Source organism: Panicum virgatum, chromosome 6N (assembly GCF_016808335.1).
Source record: "Panicum virgatum strain AP13 chromosome 6N, P.virgatum_v5, whole genome shotgun sequence".
In the NCBI taxonomy this organism is placed as follows: Eukaryota; Viridiplantae; Streptophyta; class Magnoliopsida; order Poales; family Poaceae; genus Panicum; species Panicum virgatum.
In genome coordinates, this window is record NC_053150.1 from 27,019,660 (window position 1) to 27,036,858 (window position 17,199).

Sequence of the window (17,199 nt, forward strand, 5' to 3'; positions counted from 1 at the left end):
AAAACTATGAAGTTAGATTTTTTTTAAAAAAAAAGAAGAATCCTAAAACACAGTGAAATGATTTTATTTTCCCGAACGTCAAATTCCCTTACTCTCACAAACAATAGGCCCCACAGTACACCTGAAGGGCCCTTGGTAAGTTGCTATCTAAAGCCACATCTATGCTTTTGTATTTTGCCTCTGGTTATCTGCCTGTCACTACCGGAATTGGCTAATTCGCCGTGTGCACCAAGCACACGGCAAAGGCTTGGTAGGCACACGGTGAAGTTTTCACCATCGGTGGCCGACGGCGAACCGCCGACGGCAGCGTTAGGCACGGCAAAGGCCTAGTTTGTCGTGTGCCATTTATCGGGCACACGGCAAACACATTCGCAGTGTGTATCCAAGGGTACACGACAAAAAAAAACATTGACCTCGTGAGGACGGCCTAACGGCGTGACAGAAGACTTCGCCGTGTGCCAGGAAGTAGGCACACGGCGAAATTTCCCACTTCGCCGTGTGCCACCTGGATAGGCACACGGCGAACTTGATCACGCGGGGCCCACTAACAGAGCTCTTCGCCGTGTGCCCAGGACTTTGGCACACGGCAAAGTGTTTAGGTTCGCCGTGTGCCTTTTTACTGGCACACGGTGAAGAGCTCTGAGCAGAGCCACAGGGAAGGCTGGGATGGGATTACCCATTTGGACAGAAAGACTTTGAATGTAGTTGTACATCTGGGCCATCTCGGCCGCCTGCTTCTGCTCGTTCTCTTGCCGTATCCTCCTCTCTTCGGCCAACGCCGCCTCGTACGCCGTCTGTTGCGCTTGCATTTGGTGCTACAATAGTTCATGACAATGTTACAAAGCAAAGCAAATATATGTAAAAAAACGAAAGAACTATGAATAAATAAGAAATAACCTGAAGTTCCTGCACTTGGAGCTACGACGTCAACTTCCTGCGGGGTTGGATCTCTTCGGCGACACCAGAATTGTTGAGTAATTTCCCTATATAAACGAGAGGTAAAGGGGGTTGGATGCAGAATAGTTAATACTCGAGGAAATAGTTTGTTGAGAACTTACTGTATGTACGGCTCGACTTCCACTAGGTTCGTCAACACATACATCATGATAGTGCGCAACTCTTCATTGAGCAAGGCCTTAGGAGTCGCACCACTTGCACTTCCAAGTTGCCCTTTGAATAGGCTGAGGTTCGTTTCATTTCCGGCTTCATTGTAACGAGTGAGTGGATTGTGCACGCTTGGAAGGGTTTCACTATAGTATTTTGTTGTGTAGTTCGAGACCTCATCCAGAATGTATACTTCTGCAATGGAAGCTTCTATTTTGCATTTATTTTTGCATTTGGTTCGAAGAATTTTTTGTTGTCTCTCAATCGAGTAGCACCAACATCCTGAACAGGCCCCCCATCTGTGCCTCATACGGGAGGTGCAAAATCATATGCTGCATCGGATTGAAGAAGCCGGGTGGGAAGATTTTCTCTAACTTAAAAAGCAACACAGGAGCTAATTTTTCCATTTGTTCAACTACAGCCCGAGACAACTCCTTAGCACATAGCTGGCGGAAGAAATTGCTTAACTCCGCCAGCACTTGCCAGACATGGTCAGGGAGATAGCCTCGAACCATCACCGGAAGAAGCCGCTCAATCCATATGTGGTAGTCATGACTCTTCAGCCCATTAATTCGCATAGTAGATAAGTTCACCCCTCTCCTTCGATTCGCTGCATACCCATTGGAGAACATTAAAGTCTGGAACCATTCTAGTACTTCTTTCCTTTGGTACTTCTTTAGGACGAATTCAGCTGCAGGCTTTTTCCATTTCTTACCATCTTTGGGTGGCGGAATATTCAGCTTTGGTCTATCGCATAAACTAGCTTGATCCACTCGGGCCTTAACATTGTCCTTTGTTTTATTAAGAATGTCCATGATTGTACCCCAGAGTGCCTCAGCAATATTTTTTTCCGACTGCATCATATCAATGTTATGAGAAAGAAGAAGATCATCCATGTAGGGGAGCCTCCACAGGCCCGACTTCTGAGTCCAGGCATGTTCTTCGCCATAACCCACAAAACCACCACCTTCTTTAACCCTCAGCGACTGTAACCACTCACGGACCGCGACACCTGACATCATCTGCGGTGGAGGTTCATCAACCACGACACCTTTCGTAAAGTTCTTGATGTCATGTCGGAATGGATGGTCAATAGGGATGAATTGTCGGTGCTTGTCGAACGAAGAATACTTGCCACCCTTTGCCAACCAGATGAACCTCATGCTGCCTTGCATACTGGGCAAGGGAACTTCCCGTGCACACACCAGCAGCAGAATATCGCATACGCTGGCAAGTCATGCAGGGAGTACATGTACCACACTCGCATTTTGAAGTTTGTCTTTGTAGCTCGGTCATATGTCCATACACCTTCCTCCCAAGCATGGAGCAAATCATCAATAAGAGGCTCCATATACACACTCATATTATCCCCCGGATATCCAGGAATTATCAACGACAAGAATATATTTTGCAGTTGAAAGATAACTCCAGGGGGGAGGTTGAGGGGGATTACAAATACGGGCCAACAACTATACGGGGCAGCCGTCATTCCATAAGGATTGAATCCATCTGTTGCCAACGCAACACGTACATTTCGAGCCTCCAGAGCTTTCATTGTGTGACATCTGTCAAAATGTTTCCATGCTTCACCATCGGATGGATGTCTCATCTTCTCAGGACGGTAGCGTTTGCCGTTTTTGTGCCATCTCATCTGTTGTGCTGAATCCTCGGTCATGAACAGACGTTGGATTCTCGGTATGAATGGAAGGTACTGTACGATTTTCACGGGGATTTTGAGCTGTTTCTTTTGACCATCACCAGAATCTACCTCCAGCCACCGAGATGATTTATATTTTGTACAGTAATTTGCGTTTGCATGTTCTTTCCTAAACAATATGCATCCCTTCGAACAAGCATGTATCTTCTCATATGGCATCTTAAGACTACGAAGAAGTTTTTGTGCCTCGTACAAGCTCTTTGGAAGAATGTGTCCTTCCGGAAGCAGACTACCAAAAACCGTCAACATTTTGTTGAAGCCATCTCGACTAATGCCACACTCAGACTTTAGGGCCAGTACGCGTGCAATAGCATCAAACTGAGAAATATTGGTATGCTGGTGAAGTGGTTTCTGTGCCGCAGACAACATGTCGTAATACTGCTTTGCCGTAGGCTCTGGCGGTTCCTCTCTAGGTCCTTCTTCGAAGTGTACTTCCTGAAAGTCTGCTAACATGCCTGTGCAACCGGCATCAGCATCATAATCATTGATGCGTTGTCTGACTACCTCTTCTCTCGCACGATGGGCTTCACCATGGCAGATCCACCGGGTATAGTTTTCCACAAACCCATTTTTGATAATATGTTTACCCATAGTGAGTTGTGATTGATGTATCCTATTTTGACACTTGGTGCATGGACACGGCATTCTACTCTGTCCTCTATCAAATGTCTTTTCCAAAAAGTCATTGACCTTTAGAGCAAACTCAATATACTCTTGTTCGCTCTGCCAGCCCTTGTACATCCACTCACGGTCATCCATCCTTTAACATACGAGCGAGAAATTTAAAAATTGATTTCATATACACGATATCTAACAAACTCTAATAGGTGAAGATAGGTCCTAATCCCACCCGATGATGCATAGATATGGTTGGTTTCCATGATCCACTCCTAGCCGAGACAGAATTTCGGCAGCACCTCCCCGCTGCTCTCCAAATACACGTCCTATCAAGGAGATTGTGTATCCGGAGAATAACAGGGAGGTGATGCCGAAACTCTGGCATGGATAGGAGTTGACCATGAAAACTAACCATATCTACGCACCCTTGGGCTGTCCAAATGACGTGGACAATTCGAAACACATACGGTTCCATATATGCAAAGAGCTGCATATTTCGAACCGTATCTCTTTCGAACCGGAGACGCCTAGGTTACGTGAAGCACAAACAAGATAAGTAAATGAAAATATGTGATGACTCACCTAACTGTCCTGCAAAGTGACGAGTCAAAAACGGTGCCACAACCTCTCCTAACAAAAAACAACTACATAGTATCAATAATTGAACATTTCAGTTTCAAATTCTGCAAAAATAAAACAGCACAGTGGTCGACAACCAACAAACATGCCTCAGATATGTTCCCATTCATTTGACCTTGAACTTGAAGCATAAGAAACCTAAAATAAATTCATGACCGCCATTAAACCATGTGACACATCCAGCCCAATCTTAACATCATCGCATCCGAGTTGTTGCTTGGGCATGGATGTGTCACATGGTTTTCATGACAACCATGATAAGCATATCCATAGAACAGAAATAACACACTTCGACTAACACTCATGCTCAAGCTCAAGGTATATATATATATATCATCACAAGCAATATAATTTTCTATCCAAAATACTCTCCAGCGGTGGCGAGAGCGGCAAAGTGAGATGCAACTACCTACCAGGCAATCGAGTTTTCTATCTAAACTAGTGAGATACAACTACCTACCAACAAACTAACTAAAAGCACTACCAAAATACAGGATGCAAAATTTTTGTTCAAGTCCTCACCTAGGAGCTTAACGGCGAGCGACCTTCTTCTTCTCCTGCAACGGCGAGCGGCGAGAACCTCCGATCTTCTCCTCTTCACGGCCGGCTCCTCTTCTTTCTTCTCCCCACGGCCGCCGCCTCCTCTTCCTGCTCTTCTCCCCACGGCCGCCTCCTCTGCTCTTCTATGTTCGGCCGGCTCCTCCTCCTCCTCCTCTTCCTCCTCTCCTGCTCCTCCTCCTGGGCCCGCCGGCAGGGGCGTGTGCCGCGCGCCTCGTCCTACTGGACCCGTGGCCGGCGGGGGCGTCGGCCGGCCGGGGGTGCGTGCGACCGGGCCCGGGGGCGGGGCGCGTGCGGCCGGGTTGGAGCTCGGCCGGCGGGGGCGTCGGGCGGCCACGGCGTCAGGCAGAGCTCGGCCGGTAGGGGCGCGTGCGGCCGGGGCGGAGCTCGGCCGGCGGGGGCGTCGGGCGGGACTCGGCCGGCGGGGGTGCGTGTGGCCGGGGGCGTCGGGCGGAGCTCGGTCGCCGGGGGCGCGTGCGGCCGCCGGGGGTGTCGGGCGGCCGGGGGCGCGTGCGGCTGGGGCAGGGGGCGGGGCGCTTGCGGCCGAGGCGGAGCTCGGTCGGCGGGGGCGTCGCGCGTCGCGCGGTCGGGGGCGGGGCGCGTGCGGCCGAAGGCGTCGGGCGGCGGCGCGTGAGCTCGAGGGCGAGCTGAGTGAGAGAGAGTGAGAGAGTGAGCGGGCACAGCACGGCTAAGTGTCCGCTCGTTCGCCGTGTGTCAGATCTAGGACACACGGCGAACACGGGGGCACACGGCAAACTTTTTTTATTTTCAATTTTAAATCAGTCCATGGAAAAAAATACGGCAAAACACCACTTTGCCGTGTGCCAGGGGTATGGCACACGGCAAAGAAGTTCTTTGTCGTGTGCTGTACCCCTGGCATACGGCAAACCTTTCTTTTCATTCAAATTTGAAAACATGTTTCACTAAGTTTAACGAAATGTACATTGCAAAGTATTATCAAATTAACTAAACATATCACTAGAAGTGCTTATTTCAAAATTTTGTATTTTTCTATGCATGTATATCTCAATTTGAATATTCCGACTTTAATTGTAATAATACTAAAAAATTCAAAAAATGGCAAACAAATTCAGAAAATTATCATGATTGGACATGAACTACTTTTTATGTGGTGTCTTGCCCATATTAAAAGTTTAGAACTCAAATTAATACTTGCAAATCATTACGCATACACACGTAACTTAAATCTTTAAAAGTATATGGATCTTTTCCGGAGAAACAACAGTTTGTAAGCAGCGTTTGTGAAAAAAGTGAATAATCCAACCATATTTTTACCAGAGACTCCATAATATTTGTATTCATGAGTTACTTCAGTGGGTACGAGCTGTTACTTTTATTTTGCCGTGTGCAAAAGGGAAAGCACACGGCAAAATCAAATATTTGCCGTGTACCTAACCCTAGCACACGACAAACCCTTACCTTTGTCGTGTGCCTTACTCCAACACACGACAAAGGACACGACGTCCGCGGGCCGTTAGGAACGCATTAACGTGGCCATCACGTCGCCGTGTGCTACCCAGAGGCACACAGCAAAGAGTTGTTTTCGCCGTGTGCTAGCCTCTGGTGCACGGCGAAGGGTGACGGCGTTGAGCGGCCGTTAACGTCGGTGGTTGGCCGGCGCACGTGGAGCCCGCTTCGCCGTGTGTCGTGGCTGTGGCACACGGCGAACTGTGGCTTCGCCGTGTGCCCGTACAGGGGGTTCGCCATGTGCTATTGGTTCGCCGTGTGTTTTATTTTCTACGCACGGCAAATTGGCTCTTCGCCGTGTGCCCGATGAATAGCACACGGCAAACCTTGAGGTACATGGCGAACTCGCGGTTTCCGGTAGTATGTATTTTTGTTCATTCGTTATTGTTTTCTTTCAGGTCAAAGCCACATCTATGCTATGTTTATTGGCACCAACATAACCATCGGCGCATAATAGCAATAGCGCAACTCATTGATTCCACTGGCAAATGAATCAGCGCAATCTTTGCCGGCCTCCAGAACCTACCGACATATTAAACATGACTCCTATAAGTTCTATCTCCAACACCGATCCAATGGATCCCGACCACTACCCCACAGAATTGCGAAGCTCTGTGCAGCAATTCCAAGCAAAATAATGGTTTGAAACTTAATGATGACATCTTGAAACAAGATAGAGTTTTCAATTTTCAACATAATACGGCGTTGAAGGGCGTACAATGAATAGGGGAAAAAAGGGCGTACAATGAATCACATCAAACTTGCAACAAGTATAGAGAAGTTTTCAACAAACTTGCACAACAATTTTCAACTATCACCCAATCCTGAAACTAGGACAACATTAGCAGTTACATGCCCCTATTTTTGGATCAGAGAAAACCTGTTCGAAGCATACACCAACAAACTTGAGATTTAGTTTGATGCATCAATACAGGAGATTTTCTGTGTCCATCCCGCTCGATACAAAACTATCATTGGGTAGCATTTCAAATTTCCTGGTTGCAAATCAGTTATTTTTAGCAACCTTTTTTACAACCACAGATATCATTGGGTAGCATTTCAAAAAGCAACTGGCTTTTTATTATATTTGATCATATCCTTATGATAACCCCTCAGGCTCTCCTAAAGTTTGATTAGTCTACATAGGATAATAGGATCTATATTGCATTAGGCCTAGGCCAATATATATTGGGGTACATGACTTTGAGGGCAAACCTCTCCTTCGATATGCTAGAATTTGGATATCCCAGATATACTCTAATATCCCCCCGCTGTCACAGCGGGAGCACTGCAGACGGTGAGATTGGAGAAGCAGCCGAAGATAGGAACCAATGACATCCCCCCGCAAACATAACGTTGGTGCAATACGAACTGGAGAAAAACTGGCGAAGCCTCATGCGGATGATAGCCCTTTGTGTCGATGCCGAGGTAGCTGAGATGAGGGTGAATAGTCATGGTCAAGGATGTCGTGCGTAGAGTAGCCGTGGTCGACGTAGCTGTCGAGATAGCCGATGCAGAGGTAGCCGCACATGAAGCCATTGGCGCGCAAGGGGGGGCAAACATTGGTGGCGCGGAGGCGCCGTAGACGAAGACAGTGATGCGTCGAGGATGAAGCGAAGATGGCGCCGTCAAACCGCCAAGGTCGAGGTGAGTACTGGGTTTGCCAAACCTAGCAACACGTTTGGGACGAAGGCATGCACCGGTGTTGCCAATACTGGACGTACAAAGGGAGAGCGCACAACCAAGTTGCAGAATGGAGGGGACCAGCAGAGGTCTCGACGACAGTTGCGGTGCAGAACAGCGAGGGAGAAGCCGAAGCAGTCTGCGGTTGTCGGAGTAGAGGAAGTAGAGACGATAGTTGTGGCGACGAGGTTTTGCTAGACGAAGCGTAGAGATAGAGCAGCCAAGCACTAGCCCAAAGGCCAGCAAGCTTGGCGTAGTGGTCGTGGCGGCGGTGGTCGTAGAAGTCGGCGAAGAACTCGAACATCTTGACGAAGACCATGCACGCAAAGCGCAGCAATGCGTAGTCGGCGACGAGGTCGTAGATATAGTCGGCGCGATGAGGATGCAACGCCAAAGGAGACTACGGGTGGCGGCGCTGCTGCCCGAAGAGGCGACGCAGCGGCAGGCCGGCAGCCCTCCGTACTCGGTGAAGGGGCGCACTCGACGAGGACAGACGTCACGGGAGCCAGGTGGATCACGCAAGTCGGCTGATCAGACCGAGTAGCGTGAAGCGAGACGACGGTGGGCGAAGTCGGTGAAGGCGTCCCGATCGGTGATGACAAAGACGAGCAGGTGAGGGTCGACGTGCGGATGAGGCGGCGAGGAGGGCGGTGCAAACAGTGTCCCCTAGGGCGCCGTCCATGTTGCCATGCCGCACAGTCATAGGTGAGGAAGAAGCCGGTGAAGTCGACGCCGACGTCGAGGTAGAGGCGCGAGGTCGACGGGAGTTGGGCGACGCAATCTCAATCTCTGATCGGGCAAAACAGAAAAGATACAGCAATAGCATCTCATGGAGAACCTCAGGGTGCGCCTAGCACAGACCCTCACCCTCTCATCTCTTTCCTTCTCTTCCCACCAACCATAGCGAGAGGGAGAGAGAGAGGGAGGGAGGGAGAGGGAGGGAGGGAGCGAGAGAGAGAGGGAGAGAGGGGGGAGGGAGAGGGAGGGAGGGATAGAGAGAGGGGGAGGGAGGAGGGGGTGGCCTGGCGGGAGACGACGAAGACAGGAGATGAGCGGGTCGGATCCGGCTAGGGAGGCCAAGTGCTGGGGCGGGAGGATCTCGTCGGGCGGTGGCTCCCTACCAGGAGCAGTGGCTTCCCGCCGGATCGAGCGACTCCATGCCTGGAGCCGTGGCAGATCCCGCCGGGTCGGGCAGTACCCCGCCTGGGAACCTGGAGTGGCGGCGGATCCCGCTCGAAGGCTGCAGCGCCCGACGGGGGATTCCGCAGGGCAGGCGGCGAGCCGCGGCCTAAGGGGGGCGGCGGATCCTGCCTAACGGTGGAGGGACGAGGTGAAGCGGGAGGCCACCAGGAGGTGGCGTCGGCGACGGCAAAAGCACCACTCGGCAGCCCCTGCTGCCACCACGGTAGTACGGGTAGGACGCGGGTGCTGCAGGAGGCCGCGGCTGTCACCACGGCAGCACGGAACGGAGTTGTCGTCGACGGCTTCCATGGCGGGTGATGAGGTATGACCTGATCTACTGCTGCTTGACGCTGGATGATGGCGGGTCAATTGGATCCGCCGCGAAGAGGGGCACTGTCCCCGGCAGAGATCATGAGCGACTTCCTCGGGGGCGCGCTAGGAGGCAGTCGAGGGGGCACGCTAGGAGGCAGTCGAGGGGGCACGCTGGAGGCATGCCGTGGAGGACGGCCGGCGACTCGAGGGAGGCAGGGGTGCGGTTGGCGGCAACGGAAGATTTAGCCTAGGATCTCAAACCCTAATCTCGTAATATCATGTAGGATAATAGGATCTGTATAATGTGTGGATGATTGTATTGCATTAGGCCTAGGCCGGTATATATTGGGATACAGACTTGGAGAGCCTCTCCTACAATATGGTAGAGTCTGGATACAGTCTTAACCTACCTATTATAGAGATATCCCAAATATACTCTAATAATCTACAGTCCAACTCTTGGATTCAACAATTGAATAAGGAACTCCCATTACAGCATCTTTGTGACCTAAACATCATACATGCTACTATCTAGAAGCTTGTCCTAACCTGTGCGGTGTCATTTGATGGGTGAGCATGTGTGGAAGGAATGCAATATGGACAAAGATCTTTACTTTTGCTACACGGTTCCAATCAATATTCTGTATTATTCTGTTGCAGGATTCATGATGTCATCTCACTGTTATCATACAGTTCGTTTTTTCTAATGTTCTGTAGCAATATTTTCCTTCAAAATCCTAAACTAGAAATTTGTTTGTAATTTGGTAAAGAACATTAAAATTGCAGAGATATAAATATCTAAATAGGAAATAGGAGAATAATGCTTGCGCATTACCAAAATTGCATTACATATGTCCAGCAGGCAATGTTTCTGAAGAATCAGAACTCAGAAGCCTTTCAGCTTCATCATTAGCTTCAGCTTGTATACGCCATTGCTGAATAAGTTTCAGAAGGAAATATTAGACCTTTATGATATAATATTCTTATTGCTGAATATAAGCAGAGGAAATACTTGCCTCTTCAAGACTATCGATCTCCATTAATTGTTGTATTTGCTCAGATATCCTCTCCTGAAACCACAAAACTGCCTATTAGCAACAATCAGAATTAAATAGAAAAGAATCCGATCACATTTTATGTACGACACTTGTATGGATCAACAGGATAAAAACTACTTACTGCACTGCTTGCCGCTTCAGCAGCAATAACATCAGAGTCCATCTCAATTTCAATTTCAATCATTGAACACAACTGTAACAGTGTATTTGATATATCAGCATAGTTTAAAGGTAAAAATTATACAGATGGAAGATTAATGTACTGTTTTCTTGATTACTTTTGCATAACTTTCCATTAGCTCAATCCTTGCAGAGAGTGTGCTTTCCAAGCTTTCCCGTACCCTCTTTACTCTACCTCGTCTAGCACTGGAAATAAGATTTCTAATAAGAAAAAAGTGTGATGTTTGCAAATTATTATAACTAATATGGTATGATAAAGGATTTACTGGAACTTCTTGTGCATTACCGATAAGATGGTTCGCCCACTGCTAGTATTTTGTTGTCCAATTGACACATCCTTGCGAGCATCCACACCTTGAAAGAAACAGTTTTGATGTTTACAACTAGATTTCCAGAACCTTCTCGCAACAAAATTTAATTGCCACAGGGATTAAAAAGATAAACCTCTTTTTGTGCAAACTGTTTCAGTTCCTTAAGACGGCTCTGAAGAATGTCATACTGAGACAAAAGCTGCTGCCGTACAGCAACTATATCCACCGCCTTTTGTGGAAGCTGAAGAAAAACAAGAGACAGAGTTCAATGCCTCAAGGAGAGTAGGAGACATATAATGGACAACATTATCTCTCGCCCTAAACAAACTCCTTTTTAAGAGCTCATACATGGAAACTAGGCTGCCTCCACAAAATATTGATCAAAAAAGCAATAAGATTCTAGCACTAATATTTGATTAAGAAAAGAGCAAATTATCTTAGTCTAAAGATTGAATGGTTAGTTATGCAAACCTAAGGGTAATGTCATAATGAGGTGGACTGAAGCCAGCAAAGCATGATAGGACGAGCCAATGCTAAGAATCATTTTGTACCATCATTTATTGATGATAGACTCCTCTAACTTCATCTACCCAGTCAAAATGTTAAGATAATTATTTACAGGATGGAGAAATAACCTTTTTGAATTCTTTTCTATGTCAAAATTGTGCTTACCTTTTGAATTTCTGGCAGGACCACTTGATTTAGAGTTGTTCCGATGGCAGCTGATGCAACTGCAGTTGCTGTAATAAGTCTAGGAAGACTTGGGTCAATGAATACGGAAGCAGCATCTCCAGAAGCAAGCAAAGCAAGAGCACCGACCAATAAATATGGGCTAAGGAAAAATGATCCTTCATTCTTTGATGGAGCTCTTAGCAACTTTGAGATTTGTCCATTTCTGTGATTAGTCAGACACATAGGTTCGTCTGGTTTAAATCCTTGTGAGCGTGCGGCAATCTTGAGGGGACCCACTTCACGATAAATATTGGATGGGGCTGCCAACGAAATGGTTACTCTTTCTCCTTCTCGAGCAGGGAGTTCTACATTCTGGGTAGCAAATCTATGAGTACGTGCTATTCCTGAAGGTGCGCGGATCTGCAACAGAAACAAGCGAGAAACATATGAGTCACATATTGAAGTTAACAATCTCACACTTATACATGAACATGGTAAATTAGAAGCAGTGCACATAGAACTGTGTAAGATCATCAGCAACAGCCCATACTGAATTTGGTGGTGAGATTTTTGGCCGGAGCCCCAGTGTATCACCAAAAATTTTGCTTAGTGATGCAGTGCTCGAAGGAGTGCCATGGTATAAACAAGGTGGTCAAAAAAGTTGGTGTTCAAGAATATATCGGCCAATCACTGTGTAGGCCATGTTCAGGGTCCTGTCTGGTCTCTAACGGACAGTTAATGAGATGAAGCAAACAAAATGTTAACCTCAACTGGAAGTTTATCGGTTTGTTTTGGAAGGATATTGTCGATGTGGCCAATGTGGGGTTCAAACACATATACTCTGATACTAATCGGTCAATTCTGGGAGCATCAATCCCCGTACTGTTTCTAGCGCAATAGTTTCAATTCAGATTTTCAAATTTCTATGATACTCCCTCTATCCCAGAATATAGGACGCATTTTGTTTCATGAGGACATGCCTTTGACTAACAATTACTGTATTAATATGTTGTTTTTTATGCAAATTTTTAATATTAATCATAAGTACTTTTGAATATGAATCTAATAACACCAATTTTGTAAAACAACAGTTATATATACACTAATAGAGTAATTGTTGATCAAAGGCATTTCCTAAGGAAAATAAAATGTGACTTACATTCATAGTCAGAGGGAGTATAAAATCTAGAGCATACCTCCATCAGTTTTAAACAGAACTTTCAGCTCACTTATGGACATAAAAATGCAACTTCATCGAAGTAAAGATTGTCAGAATAAAGACAAAATAAGTTCTAATGTGTACATTTTGAAAGGAAATCTACCACAATAGAGTGGACAGCAGCTGGAAGACCATCTTTTCTTATATTAATGAATCTCAATGCCTTCTCCAGAGCTGAAATATCCATGCTGCGTTCGGCAGGAGGAGATCCTTAGAGAAGTAATATTAGAAGCAAAGTCATATACAATACCATTGAGGAAGTGGTCAAAATTCATATAAGTTATTATCTGAGATAAAATAGAGTGACAAAATTGATAAAGGCTACAACAATGACTGGAAGTACTATAAACAATTTTGCTACTACAAAATTGAGTAAAGGGCACCTAACTGAGATATCAAGACAACTGCAGGGGCAGAGCATAGAGAGCTGGGAAAACACAACAAACCCTAGGAGGAAGGGGGGGTTGACATATAGGCCATATAGGCTTGGAGTACAAGTAAGACAATTATAAGTCAAATACAAGACATATACAGCTATACATATCTAATACAAAGCCACATGTTGTTGGGGTCAGTAGAACCCAATGAATTTTGCTAACTCTACTGTAGTTCCAATTTGAAAAAAAAAACAAACCTCTTCTTTTTCTTCAACAAAAGCAAACATCGTTTCTGAAACATATAAGATTGCAACATGTTTAGAAGAGAGACCCCAATGATATGAATTTCTAGCTTCGTCAAGTTGCATTCATTATTCATGTACCATTACAGCCAGCACTACTATACATATAAAGAAACATGATGATAGAGTTGCATTGGTATGAAATCTAAGAACAGATCAAAGACAGAACACCACTCACTAACCTAACTTCTTCAGATTCAATGCTCGTAATGTCTCCAGAAAATAATTCATATTGATATCGACACTTCGAACAGGAAACAACCTGAAAAGATAACACAAACATATCAGAAATTGCATTTCACGTTTTCAACTCCCTCACTGTAAATAATCTAGGATATTAGTTCACAATGGAAAGCAGGAGGAACTAGACGACTTTGATTTTTGCAATAAGAATAAAATATAGGGAACAAATTACGAGCCAAAGAGGACTCAAAGCTTAGGTACTGCAGGTTGTATACCCACACATTAACTGAACTCAATTCGATGATACACGGTTCATCTGCGTGTTAAAAAAAAACAGTGGCACAAATGACACTGACTGTAGGAAATTCAATAAACTAAATAAAGAAAATTTTCATGCTCATAATTAAGTATTTAACATAAAGAATAAAACTCTCCACAGAATGGCATCTAATATAAAAAAAAACTAAGCTAGGTAGAGACCAACAACACAAGACCTTCCAACCCTAAAAAGTTGTGAATTGAGTGTGAGCCTATAGACATTTACAGTACCATATCTTCCATTGTGTGTCCTCTGTCGATTTAATGCAACTTACCCTCCCTCCCTCCCTCTTCCATCACATGAGTTCCAACTGTGGCCACTTGTTTCGATAGCTCACATCATCTAACCTAATGACCAGTATTTAAAAATTAAAAGGTACTAGCATCAAACCTGAGTTCCATCCTGCGGTTGAGCAACAGCAACTGCTACCATGCAGGTTGGACAGCGAACAATAATCCCGAAAGGAATCTGCATTAAGCAAAATTTATTATCATCAAATTCTGATGCTACTAATCTACCAAACCTTCTCTCTAAGTCCATGAAGCAATGTTCTCCAAAGGTGCTAGGTGCAAGGCAGGCAGAGGGGCGGTTCTTAGCCTATATGAATCATTGGTGTGTCTGGTGCTTAGTGGGTGGTGCCCATCACACCAATACCATGGACAAGGGTCTTGGAGGTCAGAATCAATAGTTGATATCTGGTTTATGGTATTAGAGATTTAGAGTTTGGGGGTTAAATTAGACAAACAAAAGAGGTGAGAGGCCAAAAATGGATTTATTCCATGAAGATCTAGTGTAAAATCAGGAGGAAGTCCTTTTTGCCATTTTTTAGATCTTGAACTGGGATTTCAGCTCTCAAAAATAACATAAAATATGATCTAATATTTCTAGTATTATTTTTTTCACTACAAATTTACTTATAAGAAATAAGATGAATACATCAATTGCGCGTTATGCAGATTTATAATTACCAAGTAGATCAATAACCCATTCCTTAAAACAGCTGTACAGAATTGCTGAAATTACAACACCACTGTAGCTCCGAACAAGAGCAATTCTGCAGTCTGCAGAATTGCTGAAATTACATCTACTGTCAAAAATCCAAATTTCTCTGATAATATTGCTTAATAGTTTGTAACACAAAAGTCACCTCCTCTGTAGAAGAAACACCAGCGCAAGACACATAATCGATTATCCTGATTGCATCAGAAACACGCAGGGAGGCTGCCAACCCCTGTACGAGCAAGGCATATGTCCGAATGTCCGGTCTCGCCCACCCCCAGCCTCCTACTGCATCTCAACATTCAGCAACACGTAGCACTCAAAGTTGAAGAGGTTGTATAATTGTAATCAAATTTTCATGAACAAAAAAGGTCTGAAACATCAGACAAGGAACCAAGGCCACATGCCCCCCGTACCTCCCGCAAAGCCGGATCGCATGGCTTCGAACACCGAGAGCGCGAGCTCGACGTTGCCTCGGTCAAGTGCCGCGGCGATGATCGCGTTGCATTCGGGCGCTTCCAGAGCGGCGCCCGAACCTCCCGCCGACTCTGCGACAATGTCCAGCGCCTGGTCCGCATTCCCCGCGCCTGAGACCCGCCTGAGCAGGTCCGTGTCGAGCCATCCAGCCACCGGCTCTTCCGATGAGGTCTCGCCGGCGCCATCGCCGTCGCCGCCCGCGGCGCCAGTCCTCTGCAGAGAGCAGCAGCCGGAGGAGAGATGGGAGAAAAACGCGAGGCCGAAGCTGGCGGCGGTGGTGACACGCGCGAGAGGCGGAGAGGAGACAGAACGAAGCGAGCGGCGGTGGGATGCGGGGGAGGGCAGGAGGAGAGCAAGCGCCATGGACTCGTGTCAGCGGCAAATCGTCGAGCACATGGCGTGCGCCAGCTCTGGATGAGGCGTGTGTGGATGAGATATAAGAGGAGACGGAAATTTTAACGGCGTTGGTGGTCAGTCGGAGATAGTCGGCAGTTTATAAGGCCAATCCCTATGTTCTTTTGTTTAAAGCACAGATGAAACTCACTCTACAATATATGTTTCACGTTGGCTAATCCATAGACTCTCGTCATATTTAATTCTAAAACTAATCCATAGTTAATGACTGTACATATATGGTTTCATATCTACATAAAACTCATTTCATCTCTTTTTCATTAATCTAGTCCGATATCATCTAAAATGGTGACATGATACTTTTATTTAATTTGCATGAAATTTTTATAAAACCTCCACTGAGAATGGTAGATAAGCTGTCGATGAGATCAGAAATATGAAACTTTAGATAGATTCGGACGCCGAGGGTGTAATGCCATACGTCTTGTGTGTTAGTTTTGTATTGCCTATAGTCTGGGGGAATAGAGTTATATGAAAATCTTAGACGGATACTAGTTTAGAAGTCCTACCCGAGCACTACTTTGGAAGTTTTCTTCTGTTCGACTAGTTTTACTCATGTTCGGTAGCTACAACACATGTAAGGTATGGGTCATGCCTATCCCTTATTCTAAAACTTCTATGCGATGTGCACAGTGTCATGGCCCTGGTCTGACAAGCTTTCGAGCTCTTCGAAGACGAGTACTGTATGCATTGAGTACTTATGAAGGCGTCTTCGAGTTGTTCCCAACTCCATCTCGAAGATGTCTTCGAGTACTTTCTTGGCTGCATCGAGACTGTGAGGTGCTTAAGCCCCGAGTAGTCTTCTTTTATACGATGTGCAATGAACTCGCACTTTATATGGAGTAGCCTCCGATCCTTAAGTTGATTGTAGAATTCAAACAATTTAAAAAAGAAGTCGCCAATGACACGTGTCCTGCAACCCCTGAGCCTTGAATCCAAATCTCAAGGTTTTGGACAAAAGGATACAAAAGTCATGGCATACGGTGCAATTCAAGAATTTGTTTTGATGGTATAACCAGGTAAATTGATTTTGAAATTCGAAAACCTCTTTTTACGGATGAAATCTTTGAGAAATGTTAAACAAATAACATCCTTAAAGAATCCAAGAATTACCGTTCAAAAAAATTAATTATATCACTAGGTGATTCTTGGTCTTCCAAGAATATAGAAGACTACCCACTGGTATATTTAACCGTGCTGTGACTTAGGATTTTTTTTAGAATTTTTTTATTTTTAATCTTTTTTTAATAATATTTTTAATTTTAACTCGGTATGGATTTTATTTTCGATGTGTAGCCCGTTTGGCCGCGCCATCCGCACTGGCGCGACAGATGGCCTCTGTCGCGCCACTTCAGCTGGCGCGACAGAGCCGCCACGCTGGCGGAAG

The 17,199-nt window shown here is 45.7% G+C and overlaps 1 protein-coding gene across 3 annotated transcripts; it reads right to left on the bottom strand.

The window, feature by feature from the left end:
- Nucleotides 1-394: 394 nt before the first annotated feature.
- Nucleotides 395-15,856, bottom strand: LOC120678591. 3 transcript variants are annotated; one of them, XR_005676644.1, is made up of 15 exons: nt 15,338-15,761; nt 15,070-15,209; nt 14,313-14,390; nt 13,603-13,682; nt 12,845-12,929; nt 11,523-11,942; nt 10,984-11,091; nt 10,826-10,893; nt 10,638-10,725; nt 10,481-10,552; nt 10,318-10,371; nt 10,137-10,236; nt 4,022-4,069; nt 898-983; nt 395-815 (listed from the first exon to the last, which is right to left on the bottom strand). XR_005676644.1 is itself a non-coding variant. In XM_039959842.1 (13 exons), exons 1-12 carry the CDS (start codon nt 15,759-15,761, stop codon nt 10,147-10,149), a joined length of 1,707 nt encoding a protein of 568 aa, XP_039815776.1. In that variant the 3' UTR covers nt 6,781-7,119; nt 10,137-10,146. The 3 variants fall into 3 exon arrangements, 2 of the variants coding, with proteins under 2 accessions (XP_039815776.1, XP_039815775.1); XM_039959842.1 differs by lacking the exons at nt 395-815; nt 898-983; nt 4,022-4,069 and adding an exon at nt 6,781-7,119; XM_039959841.1 differs by lacking the exons at nt 395-815; nt 898-983; nt 4,022-4,069 and having other exon boundaries at nt 9,911-10,236; nt 15,338-15,856.
- Nucleotides 15,857-17,199: the final 1,343 nt, after the last annotated feature.

Coding starts and splice junctions, on each gene's coding strand:
- LOC120678591 (XM_039959842.1), bottom strand. CDS start 15,761: ATGGCGCTTGCTCTCCTCCTGCCCTCCCCCGCATCCCACCGCCGCTCG. Junction 13,683..14,312: donor AACCGCAGGATGGAACTCAG/GTTTGATGCTAG, acceptor TTATCTTTTCAG/GTTGTTTCCTGTTCGAAGTG. Junction 10,237..10,317: donor AGATCGATAGTCTTGAAGAG/GCAAGTATTTCC, acceptor AAACTTATTCAG/CAATGGCGTATACAAGCTGA.